Source organism: Scyliorhinus canicula, chromosome 22, assembly GCF_902713615.1.
Source record: "Scyliorhinus canicula chromosome 22, sScyCan1.1, whole genome shotgun sequence".
NCBI classification, from domain to species: domain Eukaryota; kingdom Metazoa; phylum Chordata; class Chondrichthyes; order Carcharhiniformes; family Scyliorhinidae; genus Scyliorhinus; species Scyliorhinus canicula.
In genome coordinates, this window is record NC_052167.1 from 1,367,666 (window position 1) to 1,394,508 (window position 26,843).

Sequence of the window (26,843 nt, forward strand, 5' to 3'; positions counted from 1 at the left end):
TATCTCCATAACCCAGTAACCCCACTCAACACTAATTTTGGACACTAAGGGAAATTTATCATGGCCAATCTACCTGACCTGCACATCTTTGGACTGGGGAGGAAACCGGAGCACCCGGAAGAAACCAACGCACACACGGGGAGAACGTGCAGACTCCACACAGACAGTGACCCAAGCCGGGAATCGAACCTGGGATCCTGGAGCTGTGAAGCAACTGTGCTGACCACTATGCAACCATGCTGTCCTTATATTGTCATTCCTTCAACAGAACTCAACCTTGGAATGGAAAGTATTGGGTGAGAAACTGTAGCTCACATGAACGTACGACCTAGGGGAAGTAGGCCATTCGGCCCCTCGAACCAGCTCCGCCATTCAATATCAGGCTGATCCGATTGCATCCTCCACTTTCCCACCTAGCCCCGATAATCTTTCACCCCCTTGATTATCAGGAATCCATCTGGCTCCGAACATAAAGGCTCTGCTACGACTTCAGACGAGAGTTCCAAATACTTACGTGCCTCAAGGGAAAAAAATTCCCCTCATCTCTGAATAAATGGACCCCTTATTTTTGTTTTTAAAGAGTGACCACCAGTTCTATTCGGCCCGGCCCCAAAGTCAACAAAAAGCAAGAGCCTGTTACGCCATTCAATAAGATTGCTCTTCTACCTAAACTTCACTTTCCTGCCCTGTCTTCACATCCTTCAATGTCCAACATCTATTGATTCCAGTCTTGAATGTTCTCAAAGGCTAAGCTTCCGCAGAAGATTCACAACCCTACTGAGTGAAGACATTTCTCATGTTGTAATAATAATAATCATTTGTCACGAGTAGGCTTCAATGAAGTTACTGTGAAAAGCCCCTAGTCGCCACATTCCGGCGCCTGTTCGGGGAGGCCGGTACGGGAATTGAACCCGCGCTGCTGGTCTTGTCCTGCATTACAAGCCAGCTGTTTAGCCCAGTGTACTAAACCAGCCCTGAGGTAGCCGAAGGTAGTTTTACGGGATTTACATTGGTAGACATTAGAAGTAAGGTCGAGTTTTAGGTGGGTTTACAGTAATGTTCTTCTGTGCCTGAAAGAAACCTACAGTTAGATGTCAAAAGATAAAAGGAAATGACGGGGCCTGGTATCTGAAACAAAAATACTGGACAATCTCAGCAGGTCTGGCAGCGTCTGTGGTGAGAGAAGAAAGGTAACATTGAGAGTCTGGAGGACTCTTTGTCAAAGCCACCTAACCTGCACATTTTGGACTTAAGATATCATTCTTCAGTCCTCTCGCTATTTAGAGTTACGATGGACAGAAATATGAAGCACCAGATGTTGCGTTTCAGCCCATCCAGCTCTTTGAAAGAACTATCCCAGTAGTTCAACTTCCCCTGGCCCCAAATTATTTTTCTTTTTAAGTATTTACCCAACTCCCTTTTGTAACTAACCGTTAATGTTACTTCCACCACTCTTTCAGGTGGCCCTTTCCAATTCATCGGAACCCACTGAACAAAAATAAATTCTCCTCGCCTCCACTTTTGGTTCTCTTTTCAATCACCTTAAATGTTTGCAACGCAGAAGCAAAACAGCAACTCAAAGTTCCCGTCATGCCACTGAAGATGTGCCGCTATATAATCACATGGAGTCTGAGCTCCTATTTTTAGCCTCACACACAGTTTTTCCAGAGTGTTCAAAGTGAAAAACATCCAACAGTACAATTAAGATCAGAGCTTTCGCCTTTCCACAGTTTGAGTACCTGTACACAGCATTTCAAGTTATACAAGGAAAAATGTACTCCATCTGTGGTGACAGTAATGGAAGAAATTTAAGATCACAAATTAAAAGCATCACTGAAGATGTCTCCTACACGAAGGCATCATTGATTTATTAATACTTTGAAATTCAAAGCCACAAGAAACTTGCATTGTGTGTGTGGAGATGACATTACATTGACTCTACAGCATAAAAGTTGGCCATTCGACCCAACTGGTCTATGCTAGCATTTATGATCCACACACGTTTCCCTTTCACCCCTCTTTGACGCATTCTATTTACATATCCTTATATTCTTCTCTCCCTCGTGTTGATCCAGATTCCCATTGAATGCCTCTATGCCACTCGCCTCAACTACTCTTGGTAACGAGTTCCACGTTCTCACCGCTCCCTGATTAAAGACGTTTACTATGAGTGAATAGTGAATTCACATTTGAACTTATTAAACTCTTATCTTTTACCTGAAGCTTCTGGTTTTAGATTCCCCAACAAGGAGGGTGGCACGGTGGCACAGTGGTTAGCACCGCTGCCTCACAGCACTAGGGATTCGGGTTCAATTCCAGCCTCGGGTGACTGTCTGTGCAGGGCCGGCTCAAGGTACCGGCAACTCGGGCAGTCGCCCGGGGCGCCATGTGCTAGGGGGCGCCATCAAGGAGTGCGGGTCCCGCGCATGCGCAGTTGGGCCGGTGCCAACCAGCGCATGCACGGTGGCCGCCCTCCCCCAGGCCGCCCCGCACAAACATGGCGGATGGATCCAGGCTCGCCCGTGGTCACTCCGCCCCCCCCCCCCCCCTTCCCCCCTCCCCTCCCCGGCCCCGGGGATAGGGTGGGGTGTGGGCTTAGGTAGGGTGCTCTTTTGGAGGGTTGGTGCAGACCCGATGGGCCAAATGGCCTCCTTCTGCATTGTAGTGATTCTATGAAGTGAAAGCACCTTCTCTACCCAATCAAACGTTTTCAGAGGTAGGCCTCTGTCAGGTCCAGCCTTGCATTGGCTCCCAGTCTGGCAACACTTTGATTTTAAGATTGTTATCCTTGTGTTGGCCTTGTCCCTTCCCCATCTCTGTAGATTCTTCCAACCATACAAATCCTTAAAGAACTCTGCACTTCCCCCAATTCCCACCTCTTGCGCATCCGCAATCTTCATCACATCACTGCTGGTGACGGTGCATGGGTCCCCATCTCTGGAATTCCTTTCCTAAACCTCGCTGATTCTTCCCACCACTTGTCCAATCATCTCTCTTAGTGTCAAATCTGTCTTTTAGCCCTCCTGCGGAGCTCTTTGGGATGTTTAACGGTGCTATCATAGAGTTTACAGCACAAAAAGAGGCCGTTCGGCCCATTATCTGCACCGGCCATCAGGCTCCTTTCTATTCCCATCCCACTCGAGTCTGTATGCTTATAGTGTTTCAAGTGCTCATCTAAATGTTGAGGGTTCCCACCTCTGCCACCCTGTCAGGCACCGAGTTCCAGATTCCCACCACCCTCTGAGCGAAGAGGTTTTTCCTCGACCTCCTATCAGAAAGCAAGTGGTTGTTACGATGTAGGTATGGACCGGAACTCATTAAAAACTCAGCAGGCGGTGTTTAAAAGGACTGGCCCTCGCTCCAATAATTCACAAAAAAGAAAGTGCGTGCAGCGAGTGGAATCAATCGCACGTGAATGCAATTTTACTGTTTTTACCTTCGTCTGAGGCTGTTCCACCTTCAGATCCGGAGGATTGGCCAAGAGGTCTCTGGCGAGATCAATCGCTAGCCGACAAGCTTCGTTGTTGTAGCCGTGGGCGTAAAGGGCCTCCGCACAGGCAAACAGCACCTAGAGGAAATAGGTTCAAATTATACCAACAACGACGAACAAAGAAGCAGATGAATCCTGACACAATAAGCAAAGATACCCTTCTGCCAACTTTCTCGCGCCCCCCGCCCCACCACCATTTATTCATAGAATTTACAGTGCAGAAGGAGGCCACTCGGCCCATCGAGTCTGCACCGGCTCTTGGAAAGAGCACCCAACCCAAGGTCAACACCTCCACCCTATCCCCATAACCCAGTAACCCCACCCAACACAAAGGGCAATTTGGACACTAAGGGCAATTTATCATGGCCAATCCACCTAACCTGCACATCTTTGGACTGTGGGAGGAAACCGGAGCACACGGAGGAAACCCACGCAGACACGGGGAGGATGTGCAGACTCCGCACAGACACAAGCCGGAATCGAACCTGGGAACCTGGAGCTGTGAAGCAATTGTGCTATCCACAATGCTACCGTGCTGCCTTTAAGAACAAATTAATCTACACTCCATTATTTTACCATAATCCATGTACCTATCCGAATAGCCGCTTGAAGGCCCCTATCATTCATGGGATGTGGGTGTCGCTGGCTGGGTCAGCATTTGCTGCCATCCCTAATTGCCCTTCAACGGAGTGGCTTGCTCGGATATTTTCAGCAGGGGGGGGCAAAAGAGCCAACCACATTGCTGTGGGTCTGGAGTCACATGTGGGCCAGACCAGGTATGGATGGCAAATTTCCTTCCTTAAAGGACATTAGCGAACCAGATGTTTAAAAAAAAACATTTAGAGTACCCAATTCATTTTTTCCAATCAAGGGGCAATTTAGCGAGGCCAATCCACCTACCCTGCGCATCTTTGGGTTGTGGGGGCGAAACCCACGCAGACACGGGGAGAATGTGCAAACTCTGCATGGACAGTGACCCAGAGCCGGGATCGAACCTGGGACCTCGGCGCCGTGAGGCAGTGCAGCAGCGAAATTCGAATTCACCCTCTGCCATGGGGGGATTGGAACCTGGCTTCCCAGGACATTGCCCTGCATCTCTGGATTACTAGAGATCACTAATAAAGGCTGGAAGCTTTCAGGCTGCTTGTGTGCAGACCGATTTTGAACCCAGCTCCAGAGGTGACGAGAATCATGTCGGCTTATCCCAGAATTGATTATTCAATTCTCCCAACTCCTGAGCTTCACTCACAAATTGAGAATTACTGCAAATGAGAGGCAGGAGCATAATTCAAGAGTATTGCCCAACGTAGGGGGACTATCTCACTGTTTAAATGCCCTCCAATCCAGGTGACTGGCCAAAGACTGTGTCCCAAATTAATGGGACAAAAGAAAAACATCATAAGGATTGAAAGACAAATCTACAATTCTTGGAAACCGGAAATAAAAACAGATATTTTCAAAGACGGAAAAGGACGGTCAGCATTTGAACTCTTCACACCCTAAACACACATCTGTCTTTTTGTCTTGAAGTTGCTACATCTTGGTGCAACTCTCACAGCTACAATTTAATATCAAACACATTCCAGCCCCCTCTTTAGCTCTGGTGAGGAGCCAAAGGACTCGAAACATTAATTTTGCTTTCTCTCCCTACACATGCAGCCAGACCCATTAGTTTTTCCAGCACCCTCTGTTCTTGTAAAGAGACATGACCTGTCTTTTCTATGAAAAGTCACCCGAGTGCCTTGTGCGTTCCACGTTTTCAGTACAAGATACTTCTTTCCCATCTTTCTGCAAACTATCGAGACGGTGGCGCATTGATCAGCACTGCTGCCTCACAGCGTTTGGGATCTGGGTTCGATTCTGGCCTTGGGTGACTGTCTGTGTGGGCTTTACATGTTTACATCTTCTCCCCATGCCTGCATGGCTTTCCTCCGGGTGCTCCGGTTTCCTCCCACAGTCCAAAGATGTGCAGGTTAGGTGGATTGGCCATGCTAAATCGCCCCTTAATGTCCAAAAGGTTAGGTGGGGTTAAGGGGATAGGGCGGGGCGTGGGTTTGGGTGGAGTGCTCGTTCAGAGGGTCGCTGCAGGCTTGATGGGCTGAATGGCCCCCTTCTGCACTGAGGGATTCTATGATCTATGATCAGGCTAGAGACAACAGGGGCTGGTTTAGCATAGGGCTAAATCGCTGGCTTTGAAAGCAGACCAAGCAGGCCAGCAGCACGGTTCAATTCCCGTACCAGCCTCCCCGGACAGGCGCCGGAATGTGGCGACTAGGGGCTTTTCACAGTAACTTCATTTGAAGCCTACTTGTGACAATAAGCGATTTTCTTTTTTTTTCAAACAGCCTGGCAGCCATGCATACCATCAACAAAATGGACTGCAGCAGCTCGCCAAGGGCTCTTCCGTCAGCACTTCCCAAACCCAGAAACCCCCTGCCACCTGGAAGGATAAGGGCAGCACACTCATGGGAATGCATCAACTGCAGCTTCCCTTTCAAGCTGCACACCATCCTGACACGGAACTTCATCGACACTGGATCTGAATCCAGGAATCTGCTACCAGGCTGCACCAGTTCAGAACATGGTTAGCCACCACCTTCTTAAGGGAACAGTAGAAGTCTTACAACACCAGGTTCAAGTCCAACAGGTTTGTTTCAAATCACTAGCTTTCCCAGGTTAAAGAAGTGTGGATTATCTCAAGCCAGGACAGTTGATAGGACTTTGCAAGCCCAGGCCAGATGGTGGGGGGTGAATGTAATGCAACATGAATCCAAGGTCCCTGTTGAGGCCGTACTCATGTGTGCGGAACTTAGCTATACGTTTCTGCTCGGCGATTCGGTGTTGTCACGTGTCCTGAAGACCGCCTTGGAGAATGCTTACCCGGAGATCAGAGGCTGAATGTCCTTGACTGCTGAAGTGGTTCCCGACTGGAAGGGAACATTCCTGCCTGGTGCAATGTCCGTTCATCCGTTGTCGCAGCGTCTGCATGGTCTCGCCAATGTACCACGCTTCGGGACATCCTTTCCTGCAGCGTACGAGGTAGACAACGTTGGCCGAGTCGCACGAGTATGTACCGCGTACCTGGTGGGTGGTGTTCTCACGTGTAATGGTGGTACACATGTTGATGATCTGGCACATCCTGCAGAGATTGCCATGGCAGGGTTGTGTGGTGTTGTGGTCGCTGTTCGGAAGGCTGGGTAGTTTGCTGCAAACAATGGTTTGTTTGAGGTTGCGCGGTTGTTTGAAGGTAAGTAGTGGGGATGTGGGGACGATTTGGTAAAATGTTCGTCTTTATCGATGACATGTTGAAGGCTATGAAGAAGATCTTCCTCGCAGCCTTCAACACGTCATCGATGTTTTTTAAAATCTTCTTCGCAGCCTTCAACATGTCATCAATGAAGACGAACATCTTGCCATATTGTAAAAATCCTACCAACTGTCCTGGCTTGAGACACTTCACACCTCTTTAACCTGGGATTACCCCTCTCTCTGGATCTGTAAAGACTTAATTACCTGCAAATGCTCGTATTCAAAGTATTGTCTTGCATCTTTGACTTTGTCTATATGTTTCTGGAGCCTACCTCTTCATTCACCTGAGGAAGGAGCAGTGCTCCGAAAGCTAGTGATTTGAAACAAACCTGTTGGACTTTAACCTGGTGTTGTAAGACTTCTTTACTGTGCTCACCCCAGTCCAACGCCGGCATCCCTGCATCATTCCTAAGGGAAGTATGCGTCAGGCAGTACATTTTGAGTAACTCTCACATCTTAAGAAAGTTACCTTTGAAAAATATGGAATGAACAAGCTTTTACTTGGTGACTTCACAATGGGTACACTGAAACTGGAGCTGACATACATAGTTCCTGCATTGGACATCCTGCACCATTGGTCTCATAAACCGTATGAATGTCAGTACTGACTTTTTTTTTTGTTGCCAAATTCACATGTGTCAGAATTCACACGTCACTTTGATGCCAAAATTGTAGATCCAAGGCGGGATAATCAAAATCCACTCAGATTCGAGACAGTGCGTCAAACAAGCCTTAGTATTTCCACTAAAAACAAGAAACAGGTTCACCCCAAATTCAACTTGCAAAAGCTGGAATTCTCCGAGCATTGGGATTCCCTGTTCCCGGCGGCGTGGGGTGGCTTCGATTGGGAATCCCGCTGATCAGCGGCAGAGGTATAGAAGGGCGCGCTGCTGAGGAACACGTAGCTGGAGGGGTGGAGATTCCAGCCCATAATATTCACTCTAGCGCAAAGCCCAACAAACGCCACAATTTTACAAATTGATCAGCGGGTGCCTCACTCGAAAGCTTCCTGAAGTATTTTCAGGATGTGCCTGGGCTTGGCTTATTCAACTTTCCTCTGGAACACGACTGGGCCGCATTCTCGAACCGCTGCATTCTTTATGGGACATGCACCTCCAAATAACTGCTTTTGCGACCGATTACCGTCCTTTTTTCGTTTGTTAATATAAATTTAAGAATGCCCAATTCTTTTTTTTTTCTAATTAAGAGGCAATTTAGCGTAGCCAATCCACGTACCCTGCATATCTTTGGGTTATAATAATAATCTTTATTGTCACAAGTAGGCTTACAGGAAGCTTCTGGTGTGGACCATGGAATAAGTGGTCACACACAAGGCAGCTCCTGCCCAAGGTTACAGAAAAAGCTATTTTTTTAATCAATACGGGGTGGAATTTTGATAAAAGACGTAGGTGAATGTTGGAGTACTTTCCCCCAGGAATGGTATGTCTCTTGGTTACCAGACCCGCAGAAACAGTGAAAGATTTGGCTGAAGCTGCAGCAAAGACAAAAGCCTCTTCCAGCATGCAGGCAGGGGAAGGGCGAGCTTAAGGGCCGCATGCTGACTTGAGGGCCTTTATTAAAGCTGAATTCTAGCAGCAGAGGGAACAACTGATTGAAAAGATCTCGCCAGGGCCATTGAGGAAGCGGTGACAAGACTTCCAGTGGCAGCCATGGAGGAGTAGGTCGCGCATTCAGCAGCTCCCGTCTGGAACTGACTCTCGGACCATTTTCCAGGAGTTTCCACGGACATTTTGGGGCAGATTGGTGAAGCGAACACGGCCAAAAGGACTCCCTCTCTGTTGTATGGAAAGCTGGGCCAGGAGTAGCCGGGTGAAGCGTTTAAGTTCCAACAGACAGAAGCGTGCGGAGCGGGTGCCGAGGCACAGCATGGTGGCCGGTATAGACCAGAGTCCATGGGCGCAGTGGGCACAGGAGCAACAGGACTTCCTTAGGGGCTGTTTTGCTGATCTTAAAAAGGACATGCTGGCCCCGATGAAGTCATCAATAGACCAAATGATCGCAACTCAGGCAACAGAAGGGAAAGCGATTAAGGAGATGGAGAAAAAGCTATCCGACCATGAGGATGAGTTGGTTGTATTGGCCCTTAAGGTGGAGGCGCAGGATGACCTCCACAAGAAGTGGCAGGAGAGGCTGGAGGACCTAGAATACAGGTCCAGGAGACAGAACTTGAGAATTGTGGGTCTCCCTGAAGGTGTGGCCGGGCCGGATGCGGGAGCGTTTGTGTCCAAGATGCTGGAAATACTGATAGGGACGGGGGTATTCCCTCGACCCCTGGAGCTGGATGGGGCGCACAGAGCCCTTGCAAGGAAGCCCAAGGCGAATGAACCGCCGAAGGCCATGGCGGTGAGATTTCATCGCTTCTCGGACAAGGAACTTGTCTTATGGCGGGCAAAAAAAAACGGAGCAGAAGGTGGGAGAACAGCGTGATACGCATCTACCAGGATCCGGGTGCGGAGCTGGCCAAGAGGCGTGCTGGATTCAACCGGGTGAAGGCAACCCTCTTCAGCAAGGGCGTGAAATTTGGGATGCTACACCCAGCGAGGCTATGGATCATGTACAAGGAACGTGACCCATGGGGAGAAGGGTCCGGGCAATGAGGCAACAGTCTGATCGGCGCCAGGGGCGGGAGCTGCCAGGGTCAGCATGGGTCAGTTGACTCGGGAGCGTAGTGGGGGGTGAGCAAGTGCCCAGCTGGTGCTTGGCGGGGTTTCTTTGGGTCGTGGGGCTGTTGGGGGGAGGGGGGGGGGGAATGCTGCTTTGCTGACAGAGGAGGTATCAATTTCGGAGTACCAAGTGAGGGTCGGGGGCTAGTCGGCGAGCGGGGGGGTTTTTTTTTAGCCCCCCCCCGTCCAGACTGTTCACGTGGAATGTGAGGGATTTGAATGGGCCGGTCAAAAGAGTGCGCGTGTTCGTGCATCTAACGGGGTTAAAGGCAGACGTAGCAATGCTTCAGGAGACACATTTAAAGCTCGCAGATCACACGAGATTGAGAAAGGGATGGGTAGGCCAGGTGATCTATTCAGGGCTGGATTCGAAGACCAGGGGGGTAGTAATTCTAATCCGTAAGGGTGTGGCATTCGAGGCTGGGAGAATTGTGGGAGATAAGGGGGGCAGGTATATAATGGTGAGTGGAATGTGAGAGGGGGTCTGGGTGGTGTTTGTGAACGTCTACGCTCCGAATTGGGATGATGTGGAATTTATGAGACGCATGCTAGGCAAAATCCCAGATTTAGAGTCACACCACCTGACCATGGGGGGGGGGAAGACTTTAACACAGTCATTGACCCCGAGCTGGACCGGTCGAAGCCCAGGACAGGGAAGCGACCAGCAGCGGCTAAGGAACTGAAGGGTTTTATGGAGCAGATTGGGGGGGTGGATCCCTGGAGGTTCGCACGGCCGAGAACGAAGGAGTTCTCTTTTTTCTCCCACGTTCATAAGGTTTATTCCCGCATATACCTCTTTGTCTTGAGCAGGGCGTTAATCCCAAAGGTGGCGGGGACAGAATACTCAGCAATCACAGTCTCCGACCATGCCCCGCACTGGGTGGACCTGCGGCTTGGTGGGGAGAGAGGGCAGCACCCACTCTGGAGACTGGATGTGGGGCTCTGGCGGACAAAGAGGTTTGTGGGCGGATTAGCAGGAACATCCAGGATTACGTGGAAACAAATGATACGGGTGAGGTAGCAGCAGCAACGGTCTGGGAGGCTCTGAAGGCAGTTGTCAGAGGGGAATTCATCTCAATAGGGAAAAGTGAGAAAGCCGAGAGGGAGAGACTGGTGGAGGAGATACTCTGAGTGGACAGGAGATACGCGGAGGCCCCCAAGGTGGGGCTACTGAGGGAGCGGCGGAGTCTGCAGGCGGAGTTTGAACTGCTGACCACAGGGAAAGCGGTAGCACAGCTGAGGAAGGCGAGGGGGCCAGTCTATGAGTACGGGGAGAAAGCCAGTAGAATGCTGGCACACCAACTGCGAAAGAGGGAGGCGGCCAGGGAAATCGGGAGAGTAAAGAATAAGGAGGGTAACACGGTCTTGGATCCGGGGGGGGTGAACGGAATCTTTAAGGAATTCTATAGTAAACTATACGAGTCAGAGCCCCCGACGGGAGCGGAAGGGATGAGGCAATTTTTGGACCAGTTGAGGTTTCCGAAGGTGGAAGAGGACCTGGTGGAGGGGCTGGGGGCCCCGATTGAATTGGAAGAGATTGTCAAGGGTATAGAGGGCATGCAATCGGGTAAAGCACTGGGGCCGGATGGTTACCAGGTAGAATTCTATAAGGAATTTTCGGAAATATTGAGCCCACTCCTGATTTGGACCTTCAATGAGGCCAGAGAGAAAGGAACCCTCCCCCCAACAATGTCACAGGCTATGATCTCACTCATTCTTAAACGAGGGAAGGACCCGGAACATTGCAGGTCATACAGGCCGATTTCGTCTGTAAACGTGGATGCCAAATTGCTAGTTAAGATTCTGGCCACAAGAATTGAGGATTGCATCCCAGGGGTGATAGAGGAAGACCAGACTGGGTTTGTTAAAGGCAGAAAACTCAATACCAATGTCCGGAGACTTTGGAATATTATTATGATGCCCTCAGAGGGAGGGGAGGCGGAGGTGGTAACAGCGATGGACGCAGAGAAAGCCTTTGACCGGGTGGAGTAGGAGTACCTCTGGGAAATGCTGGGGAGGTTCGGGTTTGGTGAGGGCTTTATTGGCTGGGTGAAATTGCTGTACCAGGCAAGTGTATGTACAAACCGGCTGAGGTAGGGGTACTTCGAGCTTCACCGGGGAACGAGGCAGGGGTGTCCCCTCTCCCCGTTACTATTTGCCCTAGCTATAGAACCACTGGCTATGGCGCTGAGAGCCTCGAGGAACTGGCGGGGACTGGTTCCCGGGGGAGAGGGGGGTGGAGGAGGTTCTGTGGATCCTGAGGGATTTTGGTAGTTTTTCAGGGTACAAACTGAACATGGGAAAGAGCGAGTTGTTTGTGATCCAGGCCAAGGGGCAGGAGGAGAGACTGAAAGAGCTGCCACTCAGGATGGTAGAGAAAATTTTCGTTACCTGGCTATACAGGTGGCCAGGAAATGGGATGCCCTGCACGGGCTCAACCTGACCCGGTTGGTGGAGCAAATGGAAGGGGACTTTAAAAGGTGGGACATGCTCCCGCTGTCACTGGCAGGGAGGGTGCAGACCATGAAAATCACTGTCCTCCCCAGATTTTTGATTGTCTTTCAGTGCCTCCCCATCTTCATCCCGAAGGCCCTTCTAAGCGGGTGATTAGGATCATTACGGGCTTTGTGAGGGCGAATAAGACCCCGCGAGTAAGGAGAGTGGGAGCAGCTGGAGGCGGCGTCATGTAAAGGTACTAGTCTAGAAGCTTTAATAACAGCTCCTTTGCCGTACTCGCCGACCCGTTACTCCACAAGTGCGGTGGTGGTAGCGACACTGCGGATCTGGGGACAGTGGAGGAGGTACAAGAGGGTGGAGGGAGCGTCGGACTGGACCCCGATATGCAACAATCACGCGTTTGTCCCGGGTAGGATGGATGGTGGGTTCCAGAGCTGGCAGAGGGCAGGCATCAGAAGGATGGGAGATCTGTTCATAGACGGAAGCTTTCCCAGTTTGAAGGCGCTAGAGGGCAAATTTAATCTGCCACCAGGAAACGCCTTTAAATATCTGCAAGTGCGAGCCTTCCTGAAAAAACAGGGCGTGGCCTCTCCGACGCTGCCGCCACTGACGATACAGGACAGGGTGGTCTCCGGCACCTGGTTGGGGGAGGGGAGGGTGTCGGATATCTACCAGGAATTACAGGAGGCGGAGGAAACCCCGGTGGAGGTGCTCAAGGGCAAGTGGGAGAAGGAGCTAGGTGAGGAGTTGGAAGCGGGTCTGTGGGCAGAGGTCCTGGGCAGGGTTAATTCCTCCTCATCATGTGCCAGGCTCAGTCTAATTCAATTTAAGGTGGCCCACCGGGCACACATGGCGGCAGCGAGAATGAGCAAGTTTTTTGGGGTAGAAGACAGTTGTATGAGGTGCAAGAACAGCCCTGCAAACCATACCCACATGTTTTGGGCATCCCCGGAGCTTAGAGAGTTCTGGCAAGGGTTCGCGAGGGCAATGTCCAAAGTGCTTAACACACGGATGGTGCCGAGTCCAGAGATAGCGATCTTTGGAGTGTCAGAAGACCCGGGAGTTCAGGGGGCGAAAGAGGCCGACGTCTTGGCCTTTGCCTCCCCAGTAGCCCGGAGACGGATTTTATTAATGTGGAGGGACTCAAAGCCCCCCGAGTGCAGAGACTTGGGTTACCGACATGGCTAGGTTTCTTAGCCTCGAGAAAATAAAGTTTGCCTTAAGAGGGTCTACGCTAGGATTCTCTCGGAGGTGGCAGCCGTTCGTCGACTTTCTCGGGTAAAATTAAAATGTCAGCAGCAGCAGCAATCCGTTGGGGGGGGGGGGGGGGGGGTGAGTGCTTCATTGGGATGGTGTGGGAAGACTGGGTCATGTGGGGTAATGTCTATTTAATTGTTATTGTATATTCTCTTTTTGCACTATGTTAATGTTCACTGTAGTTTGTTTTATTATTATGGTTACTACTGTTTTATTATGAAAAATTCTGCAAAACCTTAACAAAAATACTTTTTTAAAAAAACAAGTAGGCTTACATTAACACTGCAATGAAGTTACTGTGAAAAGCCCCTAGTCGTCACATTCCGGCGCCTGTTCGGGTACAGACGGACAGTGACCCAGAACCGGGATCGAACCCAGATCCTCGGTGCCGTGAGGCAGAAGAGCTAACCACTGCGCCACCATGCTGCCCTGACCAATTACCTTCCTGGCTCACATCAGATAACAATAATGGACGATAACAACAGAGATTGGAGTCATTGTGGGCCAGTTCAATTCCCTGATGGACATGCATGAAATATTTGTGGTGGGGGGGGGTTCTGATTTAGTTCTGATTCACAGCTTGCCATGATGGAATTTCAACTCACGATCTCAGGGAAATTAAACGACCATAACGTGACCATACTCGCAAAAGTAAAAGATTAATTTTTTTCAAAAACAAAAGGATTTACCTCCATCCTGTTCTCTTGCTCAAGTGGTTTCAAACCAGCGAAGATGTCCTGTTCCTCTTCATTGCCTCCATCTTGTTTCTCCTCTTTAACCACTTCCTGTGGGTTGAGGTAATAGACTTGGTAGTCGTCCTCTCCTGTAACAGAGTTCTCGGCCATGTCCGGGCCAAGTGTTTTCGATAAGGAGTCATTCTCCCCCAGAGCTTCTTGTTCGCCGTTGCTCATTTCTTCAACCGGTTCTCCGGCCGGCCGCTTCGCCGCGGCGTCGTTCGTTTCGGGGTCAAAGCTTTCGGTAAAGAAACCTTCATTCTCGTCTGGATACAAGCCCTTGTAGCTACTGCTTGGACCATCGTCAAAGTCAAAGGTGTTGCAAGCTTCGGCCCCGAGGGCAAGGTTCCCGTCGTCTAGGCCGAGTTCCGCCAGGTCAGGCTCCAATGAGCTGTCCTCGCTGCTTGTCCTTCTTTTCCCTGAATGTTTGCTGGCAGAGCACTTCCCCTGAGGTAGTTTACATTTGGTTGCGCTCGGCTTATAGACGGGCTTGTCGCCGTCTGTTGGCGCCCGGCTCAGAGTGGACCGAGAGGCGTCGGAGGTAGCTTTCCGTTTGGCCGCGCTGTCTTTAGGCCGGACGGCCATTTCCTGCGGGCTCCTGCTTTTGCTGACGGACACCAGCTTGGCCCCGGCAGCCTCCAGCCCTTGGGCCTTCGGCGGCACCGTGCCACCGGCCCCACAGGCCAGCTCGGCGCTCGGTGCCTCACCGCAGGCCTTGCCGCCCTTGTGCTGCATGGCCTTGGCCCAGCAGAAGCTGCTCTTCTTCTCAGTGCTGCTGTAGGTGATACCCGGGACGGGGAAGGCCTCCTCCCAGCTGAAGTAGCAGGCCTCCACGGCAGGCTTAAAGCCTTGGAAGAGTTTGTCCAGCGACTTGCGATGCTGGCCCCTCTTCACAATTTCAATCACCTTCAGGTGCCACTGCCTGAGCTGTGAGCAAAGCTCTTTCCTCCTGCAACGCCAACAAATAAAATTAAATGCAACAAAAGGTTTTGAAGCAAGTTTTTCATACCACAAAGAAAGTTATGCTACATTCACGGCGACACACAGTGGTTAGCACTGCTGCCTCACTGCGCTCAGGGACCTGGGTTCGATTCCAGACTGGGTGACTACGTAGAGTCTGCACGTTCTCCCCGCATCTGCGTGGGTTTCCTCCGGGTGCTCCGGTTTCCTCCCGCAGTCCAAAGATGTGCAGGTTAGGTGGATTGGCCATGCTAAATTGTCCCTTAGTGTCCAGGGATGTGAAGGTTAGGTGGGGTTACGGGCAAATGGCGGGATAGTGACCTGGGTAGGGGGCTCTTTCAGAGGATCGGTGCAGAATTCATTGGGCCGAATGGCCACCTTTTGCGGGGATTCCATGATTCAGGGTGGTTGCAACAGAACTATCAGCGCGTAATCCATGTGTCACAGGGGGAGAGACTAAATCAGTTAGGGTCATATTCATTGAAGTTTAGAAGAGTGAGAGGGGATAGAAACTTATACGATTCTAACAGGATTAGACAGGGTAAATTCAGAAAGAATATTCCCGATGGTGGGAATATTCCAGAACTAGGGGTCATAGTTTGAGGGTAAGGGGTGAACCTTTTAGGACTGAGATGAGGAGAAATTTCTTCACCCAGAGGGGGGTGAATTTGTGGAATTCGCTACCACAGGAAGTAGTTGAGGCTAACACGTTGTGTAATTTCAAGAAGTAATTAGAAATAGCTCCTGGGGATAAAGGGATCAAGGGATTGGGGGGAGGGGGGGGGGGATAAGGGTACTGAACTTGGATGATCGGCCATGATCATAATGAATGGCAGAGGCAACTCGAAGGGCCGAATGGCTACCTCCTGCCCCTATTTTCTATGTATGTTTCTATGCAATTCAATTTTTTTTGATTTGAGCAATCTTCTGCAATGGATGACTCATTTTAAGTGTACTTTTTTTTTTTTTAAAAAAGGCCCCAATCAATTCAACACTGGAGTCTCCAGGTCTGCATCTACTACCTGTTGTGTTTGCATTGGTGCATCGTCACGTCCATGCAAGGCAATTTTGCTGAGAAATATATCCCCGTTCCCTTACGGGGCCAAAATCCTGGAACTCCCTCCCTAACAGCACTGTGGCTGCACCTACACCATTTGGACTGCAGCGGTCCATAAAGGCGGCTCGCCACCACCTTCTCCAGGGCAATTAGGGGTGCGGGACTTGCCATGTGACGCTCACATCCCAGGGCAGAATAAAAAGACAGAAAGGAAAACCCAGGGACAACAGATGAAAAATGAGTCCGGGAAATGCCTTGCTGTGTTGTGTGAACGCAGGCGTCAAGGTCGCATGGAGATATTTCCAGGCTTTCCAAATGGAGACAGTTCCGGAATTTAAAGCAAGTATTTTCATACTCCAGACTCTTTGTGACAACAATGATTGTACTTCATCGACTGGGAAACACTTTGGGTAACCGGAGGTCAATAATGGTGCCTCGCAAATGGAAATCATTTTATTTAGGCCCTAGATTTCCAGGACATGCAGTCCCTGATCTACCTTCAGTATCTTTCTCTTTTAATTTGAACTGACTCCATTGGCTGTGACGCATTTTAAATAAACCAAAATCACAATCAGGCAAGCCATCAGAAAACTCAGGTGTTTGTCGTAATACTCACGCTCAACATGCCCAAGAGTTTTGAGTTACTCTCTTCGATGATGCTGGGGCCCCGCTCTGGGGGAGAATATCTCGGCTTCTCTCAAAGATAATATGGTCATTCAATTACCTGTGAGGACTCATGGTGGGGTCCAGGACTGCCAGCCTCCACAAGACCACCATCTCGTCGCACATGCTGGCACACGCGTGGGCAGCCACTTCGGACTGGCCATTGCTACGGCCGGTGTGACCGCTGGCGCTACTGTGCGACGCGGAGGTCCGCACGCTGTACCACCACCCAATTATCTGCAGATGAAAGGAATTGGAACAAAAATCATCAGATAAACTTCTTAGGAGTTTTAGTTTGTCGTAGAAATGGACATTAAACGTGAGCATTTCATCTGTGCCAGGCTCTCGCACGCGGATGGTTTTAAGCGTGCCAAACCCCATCAGACGGCTGTTAAGAATCAACCACTTTGCTGGGGCTTTACTGGAGAAGCGTATTGTGGAGTCACCAGACTTTCTTGGTAAACAAAGCAGTCATATTGTGTACAGCAGGATCACACTAATTAGAGGGCTGGTTTAGCTCAGTGGGCTAGACAGCTGGGTTGTATTGCAGAACAAGGCCAGCAGGGGCTTTTGAAATGAAAATGAAATGAAAATCGCTTATCGTCACGAGTAGGCTTCAATGAAGTTACTGTGAAAAGCCCCTAGTCGCCACATTCCGGCGCCTGTTCGGCGAGGCTGGTACGGGAATCGAACCGTGCTGCTGGCCTGCTTTAAAAGCCAGCGATTTAGCCCAGTGTGCTAAACCAGCCCCATGTGTGCTAAACCAGTAACTTCATAATTGTGACAATAAAAGATTATTATTATTATTATTATTATTATTAAATGGCCAGTTAGCCTGTTTCGATTGAACGTTAAAGAGTTGGTCAGGATGCTAGGAGGGAGTGCCCGGTTTTGTTTTGTTCCCCCCCCAATGGGTATTTTATCCCCTCCTGAACAGGCAGATTGGGGGCTCTGTTTAGGTCTCTTTTGAAAGATGGCATCTTCTGCAATGCAAAACCCCCTCAGAACAGGCCCGAGTCAGGCCCAGACAAGATGCTCCAGTCCTGGAGTGGGGAATGAACCCACAACGTTCTGATCCAAAGTCGGTCAGGACAGCTTTCATTTTATTAATTTACGGGATGTGGGCGTCGCTGGTTAGGTCAGCAGGTACTGCCCACCCCGAGTTGCCCTTGAGAGGTAGTGAGCTGCCTTCTTGAACCACTGCATTCCATGAGGTGTAGGTACACCCACAGTTCTGTCTGGGAGGGAGTGCCAGGATTTTGACCCAGTGACAGTGAAGGAGCGGCCGATATATTCCACAAGTCAGGCTGAGGAGTAGCTTGGAGGGAAACCACCAAGTGGTGATGTTCCCAGGTATCTGCTGCCCTTCTAGATGGTAGTGGTCATGGGTTTGGAAGGTGCTGCCTAGGGAGACTTGGTGAGTTCGTGCAGTGTATCTTGTAGATGGTACACACGGCTGCCACTGTTCGTCGGTGGTGGAGGGTTTGAATGTTTGTGGGAGGGCGGGCTGCTTTGTCCTAGATGGTGTCGAGTTTCTAGTGTTGTTGGAGCTGCACTCATCCTGGCAAGTGGAGAGTCATTACCCTCCTGATTTGTGCCTTGTAGATGGTGGACAGGCTTTGGGGAGTCAGGAGGCGAGTTACTCGCTGTAGAATTCCTCATCTTTGACCTGCTCTGGTAGCCACAGTATTTATATGGCACACGCTTATACCACTAAGTCAATCTATTTGGTAATGCAAATGGACTTTCAGGATTACCACTGCTGGGTAGTTCGTCATTCTACTCAAATGGGAATATCTTCCCAAAGTAGACAACATATCAGTCACTCCTCAACAAGTGAGGAACCACACGATACTCTCAGAAGTGACGAACATGGGATTACAAGGGAAGACTTTAGAACTAGCACCTAACCTGAAATGAAATGAAAATTGCTTATTGTCACGAGTAGGCTTCAATGAAGTTACTGTGAAAAGCCCCTAGTCGCCACATTCCAGCGCCTGTCCGGGGAGGCTGGTACGGGAATCGAACCGTGCTGCTGGCCTGCTTGGTCTGCTTTAAAAGCCAGCGATTTAGCCGAGTGAGCTAAACCAGCCCCTGGTGCTCCTGCTCCAGGAGATTGGAGTTGTCAGTACAGTCAGCGTGTCTACTATGGGGGCTCAGGATGATTATTCCACCACTATTGAACTATTGAGAAAAAGGGTGTTAGCGAAGCCACATGAAGGAAACAGGGAGAAGTTATTTCTGATGGCCTGGATTGGACATGGCAATTGAAGAGAAAGAACACGTTCTTCCTGTGTGAAGAGACCTGTAACCCTTAGCACTGCTACATCCATGGGAATGGCCTGAAGGGGCTTGGCAACACCTGCATGTATGTAACATAACACAGAGCAGATCAGTTTCTGGTCAATGGTAACCCCCAGGATGTTGATAGCCGGCGACTCAGTGATGGAAATGCCATTGAACATCATGGGGTTGAAAGTCAGTTTATTGGGCAGTAGCACAAGAAATAGGAGCAAAAGCAGGCTCCTTAAGCACACTCCACCATTCAATAAGATCATGGCTGATCTGATCTCGGCATCAAATCCATTTTCCTGCCTGTTCCCCATTTCCTTGGATTCTCCGATAGTTCACAAATCTCCTAACTCAATCTCGTGACCCGGTTTCCACTGCTCTCTGGGCAAGGCAACTTCAAACTTCATAGCCTCGGAGAATCACATTTCTCCCTTTCTCCATTTTAAATTGGCAGCCTTTTATACTCGATGCCCCTGGTTCTAGAAACACCCCCCCCCCACCTCCATGAGGAGAAATGTCACCCCCTCGGCATCAACATGGAAGTTGTACAGCAGTCTCTTTTCAGAATGCCGGCTTCATTGGAAGTGTGACGCTAAAGCACCTGCAATGAGGTTAAAGGTTAGAGGAACAAGATCAAAGGTTATGCAAGGTCCTGGGTGGGAACCTCCTAAATGCTCCCTCTGTGCCTTATTTTCTCTGTTGTTAATGTGGAAGTCTCACCCACAGGGAGGGAACATTGGCAATGCCCATGGATCTTTGGATGGCATCAAAGCTGTAATTTCAGCCAATGAGGTGCAGTTTCAAGAGGCAGCCAGAATCCAACATGCAAAACAAGAAAGTTGGCAGCTTCAGCGAAGAGGATTTAGTAATCTCCTCCTGCTCGGAGGTTCCAGACCTGTACCAGGCCCCGGTCTTGATGGTGACTCACCCGCTCAGACTCGGTAATACCAAAGGGGAACATTATTGGTCTGGTGGAGAATTACATGGCTGGTTACTTTAATGGTAGGTTTACACACGAGTGTTATGCAACCAGTCTGAGCCTGTGTTTGTACTGCCTGGTACTCTCCGAGCAGACGATATGAGTCACAGCTCTGAGTAAATGTGTATAGGCATGTCCAGGCCGTTGCTTCTGCTTGGCCATTGTTCCAAATGTATGGGGCGGGTTCTATACATCATCCACATAAGCTCTGCACAGGGAGCGCAAGAGATCCCAGGCATTCGCTGCAAGGTGGTTTTGAGCCAGCGCCAATACTTAAGCAAAGTGACACTCCATATTCTACATACTCTGTTTCAAACTAACGAGACTGATACTGTGCGGATCCCAAACTGCTTTCCTCACTTCACTGCTACACCGCTGCAATCCAGCACCAACAGGATGGGCCAAATGGCCTTCTTCTGTGTTATAAAATGTTTCTGTTCCTATTATAGGAAGGATGTGGAAGCATTGGAACGGGTGCAGAGGAGATTTACAAGGATGTTGCATGGTATGGAAGGAAGATCTTATGAGGAAAGGCTGAGGGACTTGAGGCTGTTTTCGTTAGAGAGAAGAAGGTTAAGAGGGGACTTAATTGAGGCATACAAGATGATCAGAGGATTAGATAGGGTGGACATTGAGAGCCTTTTTCCTCGGACGGTGATGTCCAGCAGGAGGGGACATAGCTTTAAATTGAGGGGAGACAGATATAGGACAGATGTCAGAGGTAGATTCTTTACTCAGAGAGTAGTAGGGGTGTGGAATGCCCTGCCTGCAACAGTAGTGGACTCGCCAACACTAAACTCATTCAAATGGTCATTGGATAGGCATATGGACAATAAGGGAATAGTGTAGAGGGACTTTAGAGTGGTTTCACAGGTCGGCGCAACATCGAGGGCCGAAGGGCCCGTACTGCGCTGTAATGTTCCATTTCCATTGCAAAGAGTGACCTTTCCTCGCTCCCTCGCCCACGGCAGGTAACTGAATCGCGTTTCCCACATTTAAGCGGATGACAGCGGGGTGAATGGTGTTCACAGTGGCCGGATTTACTCAAAGCCTTACCTGCTCGTAGGTCAAACACTGATCGGTGAGAATTTCGAGGAGGGGGGCTGCGTTACTGTCGCGCCGTTTGAACATCTCGCGGACAATAGATAGAAGGTTCCAAATGCCCTCTGGCTCTCGCCCGCGAAGGGGCCGGAGGAGGCAAGCCCACTCTGCAGCCGCTGGCGGCTCCGTCGACGATAAATACAGAGAGTTAACATCGCTGCAGGGAGATCAAATAAAACTATTATCAAATGAGACAATTAGCTGGCGTGACTGCAGAGAAAGAGCCCACTCAAAAGCGCCTACACCAGGCCAACGGGCCGAGTGGCCTCCTCCTGTGCCGTACAAATGGATCATTCTATGGATCTAAATGCCGAGCGGAAAACACAAATGTGAATTCTAACCGCGGCCACTGAACGTACGTTAGCAGACGTGAACGGACTTCAAAACATTTGCAAACGCACCCCCTGCCAAAGAATTAGGAACATAAAGCACTCCCAATTTAGTATGGTTTAAATGTTAAAAGATACACAATAAAAATATTAAAAAGGAACATTCATTTTGAGCTGGACTGAAGGCCAGCATTTATTGCCCATTTCTAATTGCCCCTTGAGAATGTGGTGGGGAGCCGCCTTGTTGAACTGCTGCGGTCTATGTGCAGCCATGGTGGTGTTATAGGGAGGGAGGGAGCTCCAGGTCTTTGACCCAGTGGCACTGAAGGAACAGCGATAGATTTCCAGGTCAGAATAGTGTGTGTGACTTGGACGGGAGCTTAGAAAGGGCAGTGCTCCAATGTGTCTGCTGCTCTGGGCTGCCCAAGTCACAGTTTATGTCAGTTATCACACACCAGTATGATATGTAATTCATGGCACTGTAACCTCATCAAAAGAGGACACTGACTCATGCCATTATCAACAGGTTATTCTCAAGTGCCATTAAGAAAAAATGGGATCAATTAGATTAGGTTCGCCTGCAATGCAGATGAATATTAGATTGGATTAAATCAAACATGTTGGGATAAATTAGAATGAGTCGTTTTAGATTAAGATGGGCTACATTAGCAGGAATAAATAAATAGAACCGATAACGGTTGGAGAAAATAGCTAGCAGAATTGATACCTTTGATTTTTTTTTAAAATTAAATTGCGCCCAAAGGTATATTCCGGTATCTTAGCGCTAATACAATCAAGGAGGCACCTTAATATTTTATTGCTGGAATATTAACACTGTCACAGTATGTGAGGTGAGAAGGTACAAACTGTACAGACCAGGGAGACAGGCAATCCTGGGGCATGGCACCAGGGCTGGCTTGGAGGAGTGTTAATCCAGTAGTTAAAAGTTATGAAAGTCACTGCTGTACTCATTAGTCTGTGGAGATCTCTTCCACAGGGAGCAGTGAAGGCTGGGTCGTTGAATCCATTCACTGCCGAGTTAAGACATTCTTTTGACAAGGGAGCCAAAGATTACGGTGGACAGACAGGAATGTGGAGTTAGAACCTCAACCAGATCAGCCCCGGTCCTGTTGAATACCAGAACAGACCCGAGGGGCCGAATGGCCTGATCCTGCTCCTAATCGTTGTACTCTTGTAAGAGGCCACTCTGATTACAGGTTGCGGACATAGAGAGCTGGATTTAAACACCTCCCAATCCACAGGCAGCGGTTTCCGCCATTGACAAGGCTCCCGTTAATGGCTGGGCAAGGACGCTATTTAACATGAAAAAGCCGCAGACTGATGACATCATTATCATGGCATTATCTGATGACATCATTGGCAGCATTATCTGATGACATCATTGGCAGCATTATCTGATGACATCATTGGCGGCATTATCTGATAACATCATTGATGCCACGACCCAATATTAGTGTCAAAGCCCAGGAGGTGGACAGAGGGGTTGTGCATTTTGCTGATGGTCATTGAGCTTTGTTTTTGCACATCAATTGGCTCCGTGCCTGCCTCCGGATTATACGGACTGCACTTCAAAAAGGCAAACTCACTGTGAAACGCTCTGAGCTATCCTTAAGACGGCTCACTAAAACACAAATCTATTCTGTTCCAACAGGGAAATGTACTGACAAGTGTTAACATTAACCCTCAGCTCTTACCTGGGCACCGTGATCAACGTATATTTTGGTTCAAATTGTTAATCGGGACACAAAACTCTGTGCGTCTTCTCGGGTGAATTCTCTTTTTGAGAGAGGCACGGTCTGGCATTTCTATAATGTTTTTCATCGCCTTGGGTCATCCCAAAGCTCTTCACAGCCAATGAAGTACTTTTGGAAGTGTAATCACTATTGTAATGTGGGACATGTGGCAGCTGCTTTGAGCACAGCAAGCTCCCGCTAACAGCATTGTTTTCCTGACCAGAAAATCTGTTCGTTTTGTTTTTGTGATGCTGGCTGAGGGATAATTGTCGGCCAGGACACTGGGAGAACTCCCCCAGTCTTCTTCGAAACAATGCCGCGGGACGCTTTACAGAGAGGGCAGCTGAGGCCTCGGTTATATGTCTCGTCTGGAAGATGGCCTTCAAAGCAGTGGGACAGGGCACCCTCAGCGCTGCACCGAACGTCAGCTTTGATCATTGCCTCCGGGGGGAGGGGGCACCAAAACCCACGACCGCCTGACTCAAGAGAGGCGAGTGCCACCCGCTGGGCCACAGCTGACACTGAGGGGAGAAATACGACATCCAGGCACGCCAATGGAAGAAGGGATTAAGGAAAATAATTACCTGAACACCACAGGAGAGGGACCACAGAACTTGTGGAGGGTTTTCTTGATGTTGTCACTAAGCGTAGATTCATCAAGGTACCAGGTGCTCTGGTCGGACGCAGATGGCCCGGCAGTGGGATCTGTCAATAGCAATCAACTTTTTCAAATGAATTTGAGGTTTTCCACAGATAAAGGCTGGCAGCAGAGTTATACAATTAAAAAAAATACACCTGCTCAGCCAATGTGGTTAACTCTTAAATGCCCTCTGAAATGGCCAAAGCAAGTCACTCATTACAAAGGGAAATTAGGGATGGGCAATAAATGCTGGCCCAGCCCGCAACAAGAATGTTTTTTAAAGTACAAGATATTAATGATAATAATCTTTATCATTGTCACAAGTAGGCTCACATTAACATTGCAATAAAGTTACTGTGAAAAGCCCCTAGTCGCCACATTCCGGCGCCTGTTCTGGTGAACAGAGGGAGAATTCAGAATGTCCAATTCACCTAACAAGCACGTCTTTCGGGACTTGTGGGAGGAAACCGGAGCACCCGGAGGAAACCCACGCAGACACGGGGAGAACGTGCAGACTCCGCACAGACAGTGACCCCAGCCGGGAATCGAACCCGGGACCTTGGCGCTGTGAGGCAACAGTGCTAACCACTATGCTACCGTGCCGCCCTTACAGCACATTCATCCCAACAGGTCTCCTCCGCCAATGGGAATGGCAGTAATCAATTTCAGAAGAAATGTGACCAGCACGGTATACCCAGGCCTCGGAGCCCCAACTCAGTAAACCATGTGCCCCTTGATAAATCCTCATGACAATGCCGATTATACTGGTAATCATGGTCCACCAGCGAGTTTGTTGGGGTGAAAATCTATTGTGGCATTTTGAAAACTTGCACATTAGTCAGAGGCTGTCACAAATCTCAACTTCAAGAGGAGGAGGCTGGCTTTGTTTATTTTATGGGTTCTGGCATTTGGTTCAGCCAAGTTCTCCATTTTGCTCCTGTGTGTAGGATAAGTGACGTTACGTTAGGTTATGCGATGTGTGCAACACACAGACACTGGAGATCATGCATGAAGAGAAAAATAAGGGAAATAAAGTCTCTAAACATAGAGCTTTATTGAACATGTATCCGTGACTTTCTTTATCCAGTGGAAGAACTAATGAAGCATCTATAACCCACCGGCGACTTTTCTTGGCCCGTGAAGGTTTATATGTCGGAATTCTACAATTTCCCAATCTTGCTGCAGTTTAAGTCTGTAAAGTAGGCCAGTGTTCAATAGCTGCGATCATTCTAGTAGAGCAATGAGAACATATAACATAACAAAGAAATTGCTGCCAGCGTGGCCGTATTAGATTATAGTGAGAAGTCTTACAGCACCAGGTTAAAGTCCAACAGGATTGTTTTGAATCACAAGCCTTCGGAGCACTGCTCCTTCCTCAAACCTGCGCTCCGAAAGCTAGTGATTCGAAACCAACCTGTTGGACTTTAACCTGGTGTAAGACTTCTTACTGTGCTCACCCCAGTCCAACGCCGGCGTCTCCACACCATGGGTATTAGATTATGGGTCACCAGACTAAGAGCCGAAATTGTGGATAGCATCCTAATTGCTTGCAAAGATAAAGTGCGGATGAAAAATCTCCTTTGTAGGTCTATCATAACCAATTGCTTCAAAAAGCATTCCTGCTCCCATCGTATTTACACCCTCCCCCGTTGAATTTTTATCTGATCCGTTCCTGACACCTCCGAGCAAACTAGAGATCACGAACAGAGGAAGGTGACACACAAATGAGGTCAGCCATTCAGCCCCTCAACCATGCTCCACCATTTAAGAAGATCATGACTGATCTGACAGTAACCTCAAATCTGCACCCCGCCTACCCCCAATGACCTCCTTGCTGGCTGGAACCCTATCCAACTCTGCCTTCAATAAATTCAAACTCTTTGCTTGCATCGCCTTTTCAGGAAGAGCGTTCCAAAGACTCACCACCCTCGATGGAAGATTTGTTGCCGCATCTCCGTTTTAAATGGGCGGCCCCTGATTTTTGAAGGGTGACCTCCCTCCCCCACCCAGTCCTAGATCCTCCCACAAGTGGAAACATCCTCTCCACATCCACCCCCGACCTTTGAATGACATCCAGCGCGTTATTGCTGCCACTTCCATGTAAAACGGCAAACTATAAAACAAATTACGTCGGTTACCTGGGGCCCCACAGACGGTGTTGATTGCGGTTGATTGGGACGAAAGTAACTCATCCAGGAGCCTCTGTGCAGTGGGGAGGATCTTCCAAGGAAAGGAGACAAGAGAGAGAGGGAAAATAAGGACATAAAGCAAGAATTTAACTAAAGGTTTTACTCAATGCTCACCAAACTAACAAGAGTTCTGCAATATTCTAAGCACAACTTCAAATCAGACTTTAAAAATATATTGGACCAGTTCCCCTCCCTAAGGTAAGGGCTGCGTTTGACTCTCGTTTATACCCAGTTAGCCTGGGATTCCGCCAGACTCCAATTTATAATTTGGTTATTATTGTAGAGCCCAATTCAAATACGCCAATTTATTCCTGTGCTAGGAACGATTTTTTTTTTAAAAAGAGGAAAAATGTTGCATTTAAACTTGGACAAACTCCCCTCCTGCCTTGCATACTTGGCAACGAATAGATGAGATACCAGCTCCAAATGCCAGAGATTGGAGCCTTCGCTTAACTTGCACGAGGGTGAACATTTAGGTCTCCATTCTCAAACTTTGAACTTCAAATCAAAAGGATGTTCCTTCTTCCAACCTCCTCTCTCTCTCTCTCTCTCTCTCTCTCTCTCTCTCCCCCCCCCCCCCCCCCCCCCCCCCCCCCCCCCCGGAACTTTCTCCTGAATTGGGCACCAGCGTTAAAATGGCCAGAAATTCTGCGCAGATTATATCTGGGGTTTGTTCTGCTCATGGTCTATGAGCTGTTCAGGACAGTCTTCTGATAGGAACATGGGGATTTAGGAGCCGGAGTAGGCCATTCAGCCCTTTGAGCCTGTCCCGTGTTTCAATAAGATCACGGCTGATCTGGTTTTAGTCTCAACTCCGCTTGGCCTCCATACCCCTCGACTCTCTTGTCTATCAACAATTTTTCCAACACTGCCTTGAATATATTCAATGACCCGGCCTCCATTGCTGCCTGGGGAACGGAATTCCACGTGCCAACAACCTTTTGAGAA

General features: G+C 49.1%; 1 protein-coding gene across 3 annotated transcripts in view; it reads right to left on the bottom strand.

Moving 5' to 3' along the window:
- Nucleotides 1–26,843, bottom strand: part of zswim8 (zinc finger, SWIM-type containing 8) — a 197,350-nt gene that overhangs the window by 52,483 nt on the left and 118,024 nt on the right. For 2 of the 3 annotated variants that reach the window (XM_038782796.1, XM_038782797.1), the window contains exons 7-12: nucleotides 25,845–25,926; nucleotides 23,651–23,771; nucleotides 20,939–21,140; nucleotides 16,673–16,848; nucleotides 13,887–14,889; nucleotides 3,437–3,568 (exon numbers count right to left, since the gene is read on the bottom strand). In XM_038782796.1, coding sequence (XP_038638724.1) covers nucleotides 3,437–3,568; nucleotides 13,887–14,889; nucleotides 16,673–16,848; nucleotides 20,939–21,140; nucleotides 23,651–23,771; nucleotides 25,845–25,926 — 1,716 coding nt within the window. The remainder of the gene's footprint in view (nucleotides 1–3,436; nucleotides 3,569–13,886; nucleotides 14,890–16,672; nucleotides 16,849–20,938; nucleotides 21,141–23,650; nucleotides 23,772–25,844; nucleotides 25,927–26,843) is intronic. The other variant, XM_038782798.1, reaches the window with a different exon arrangement.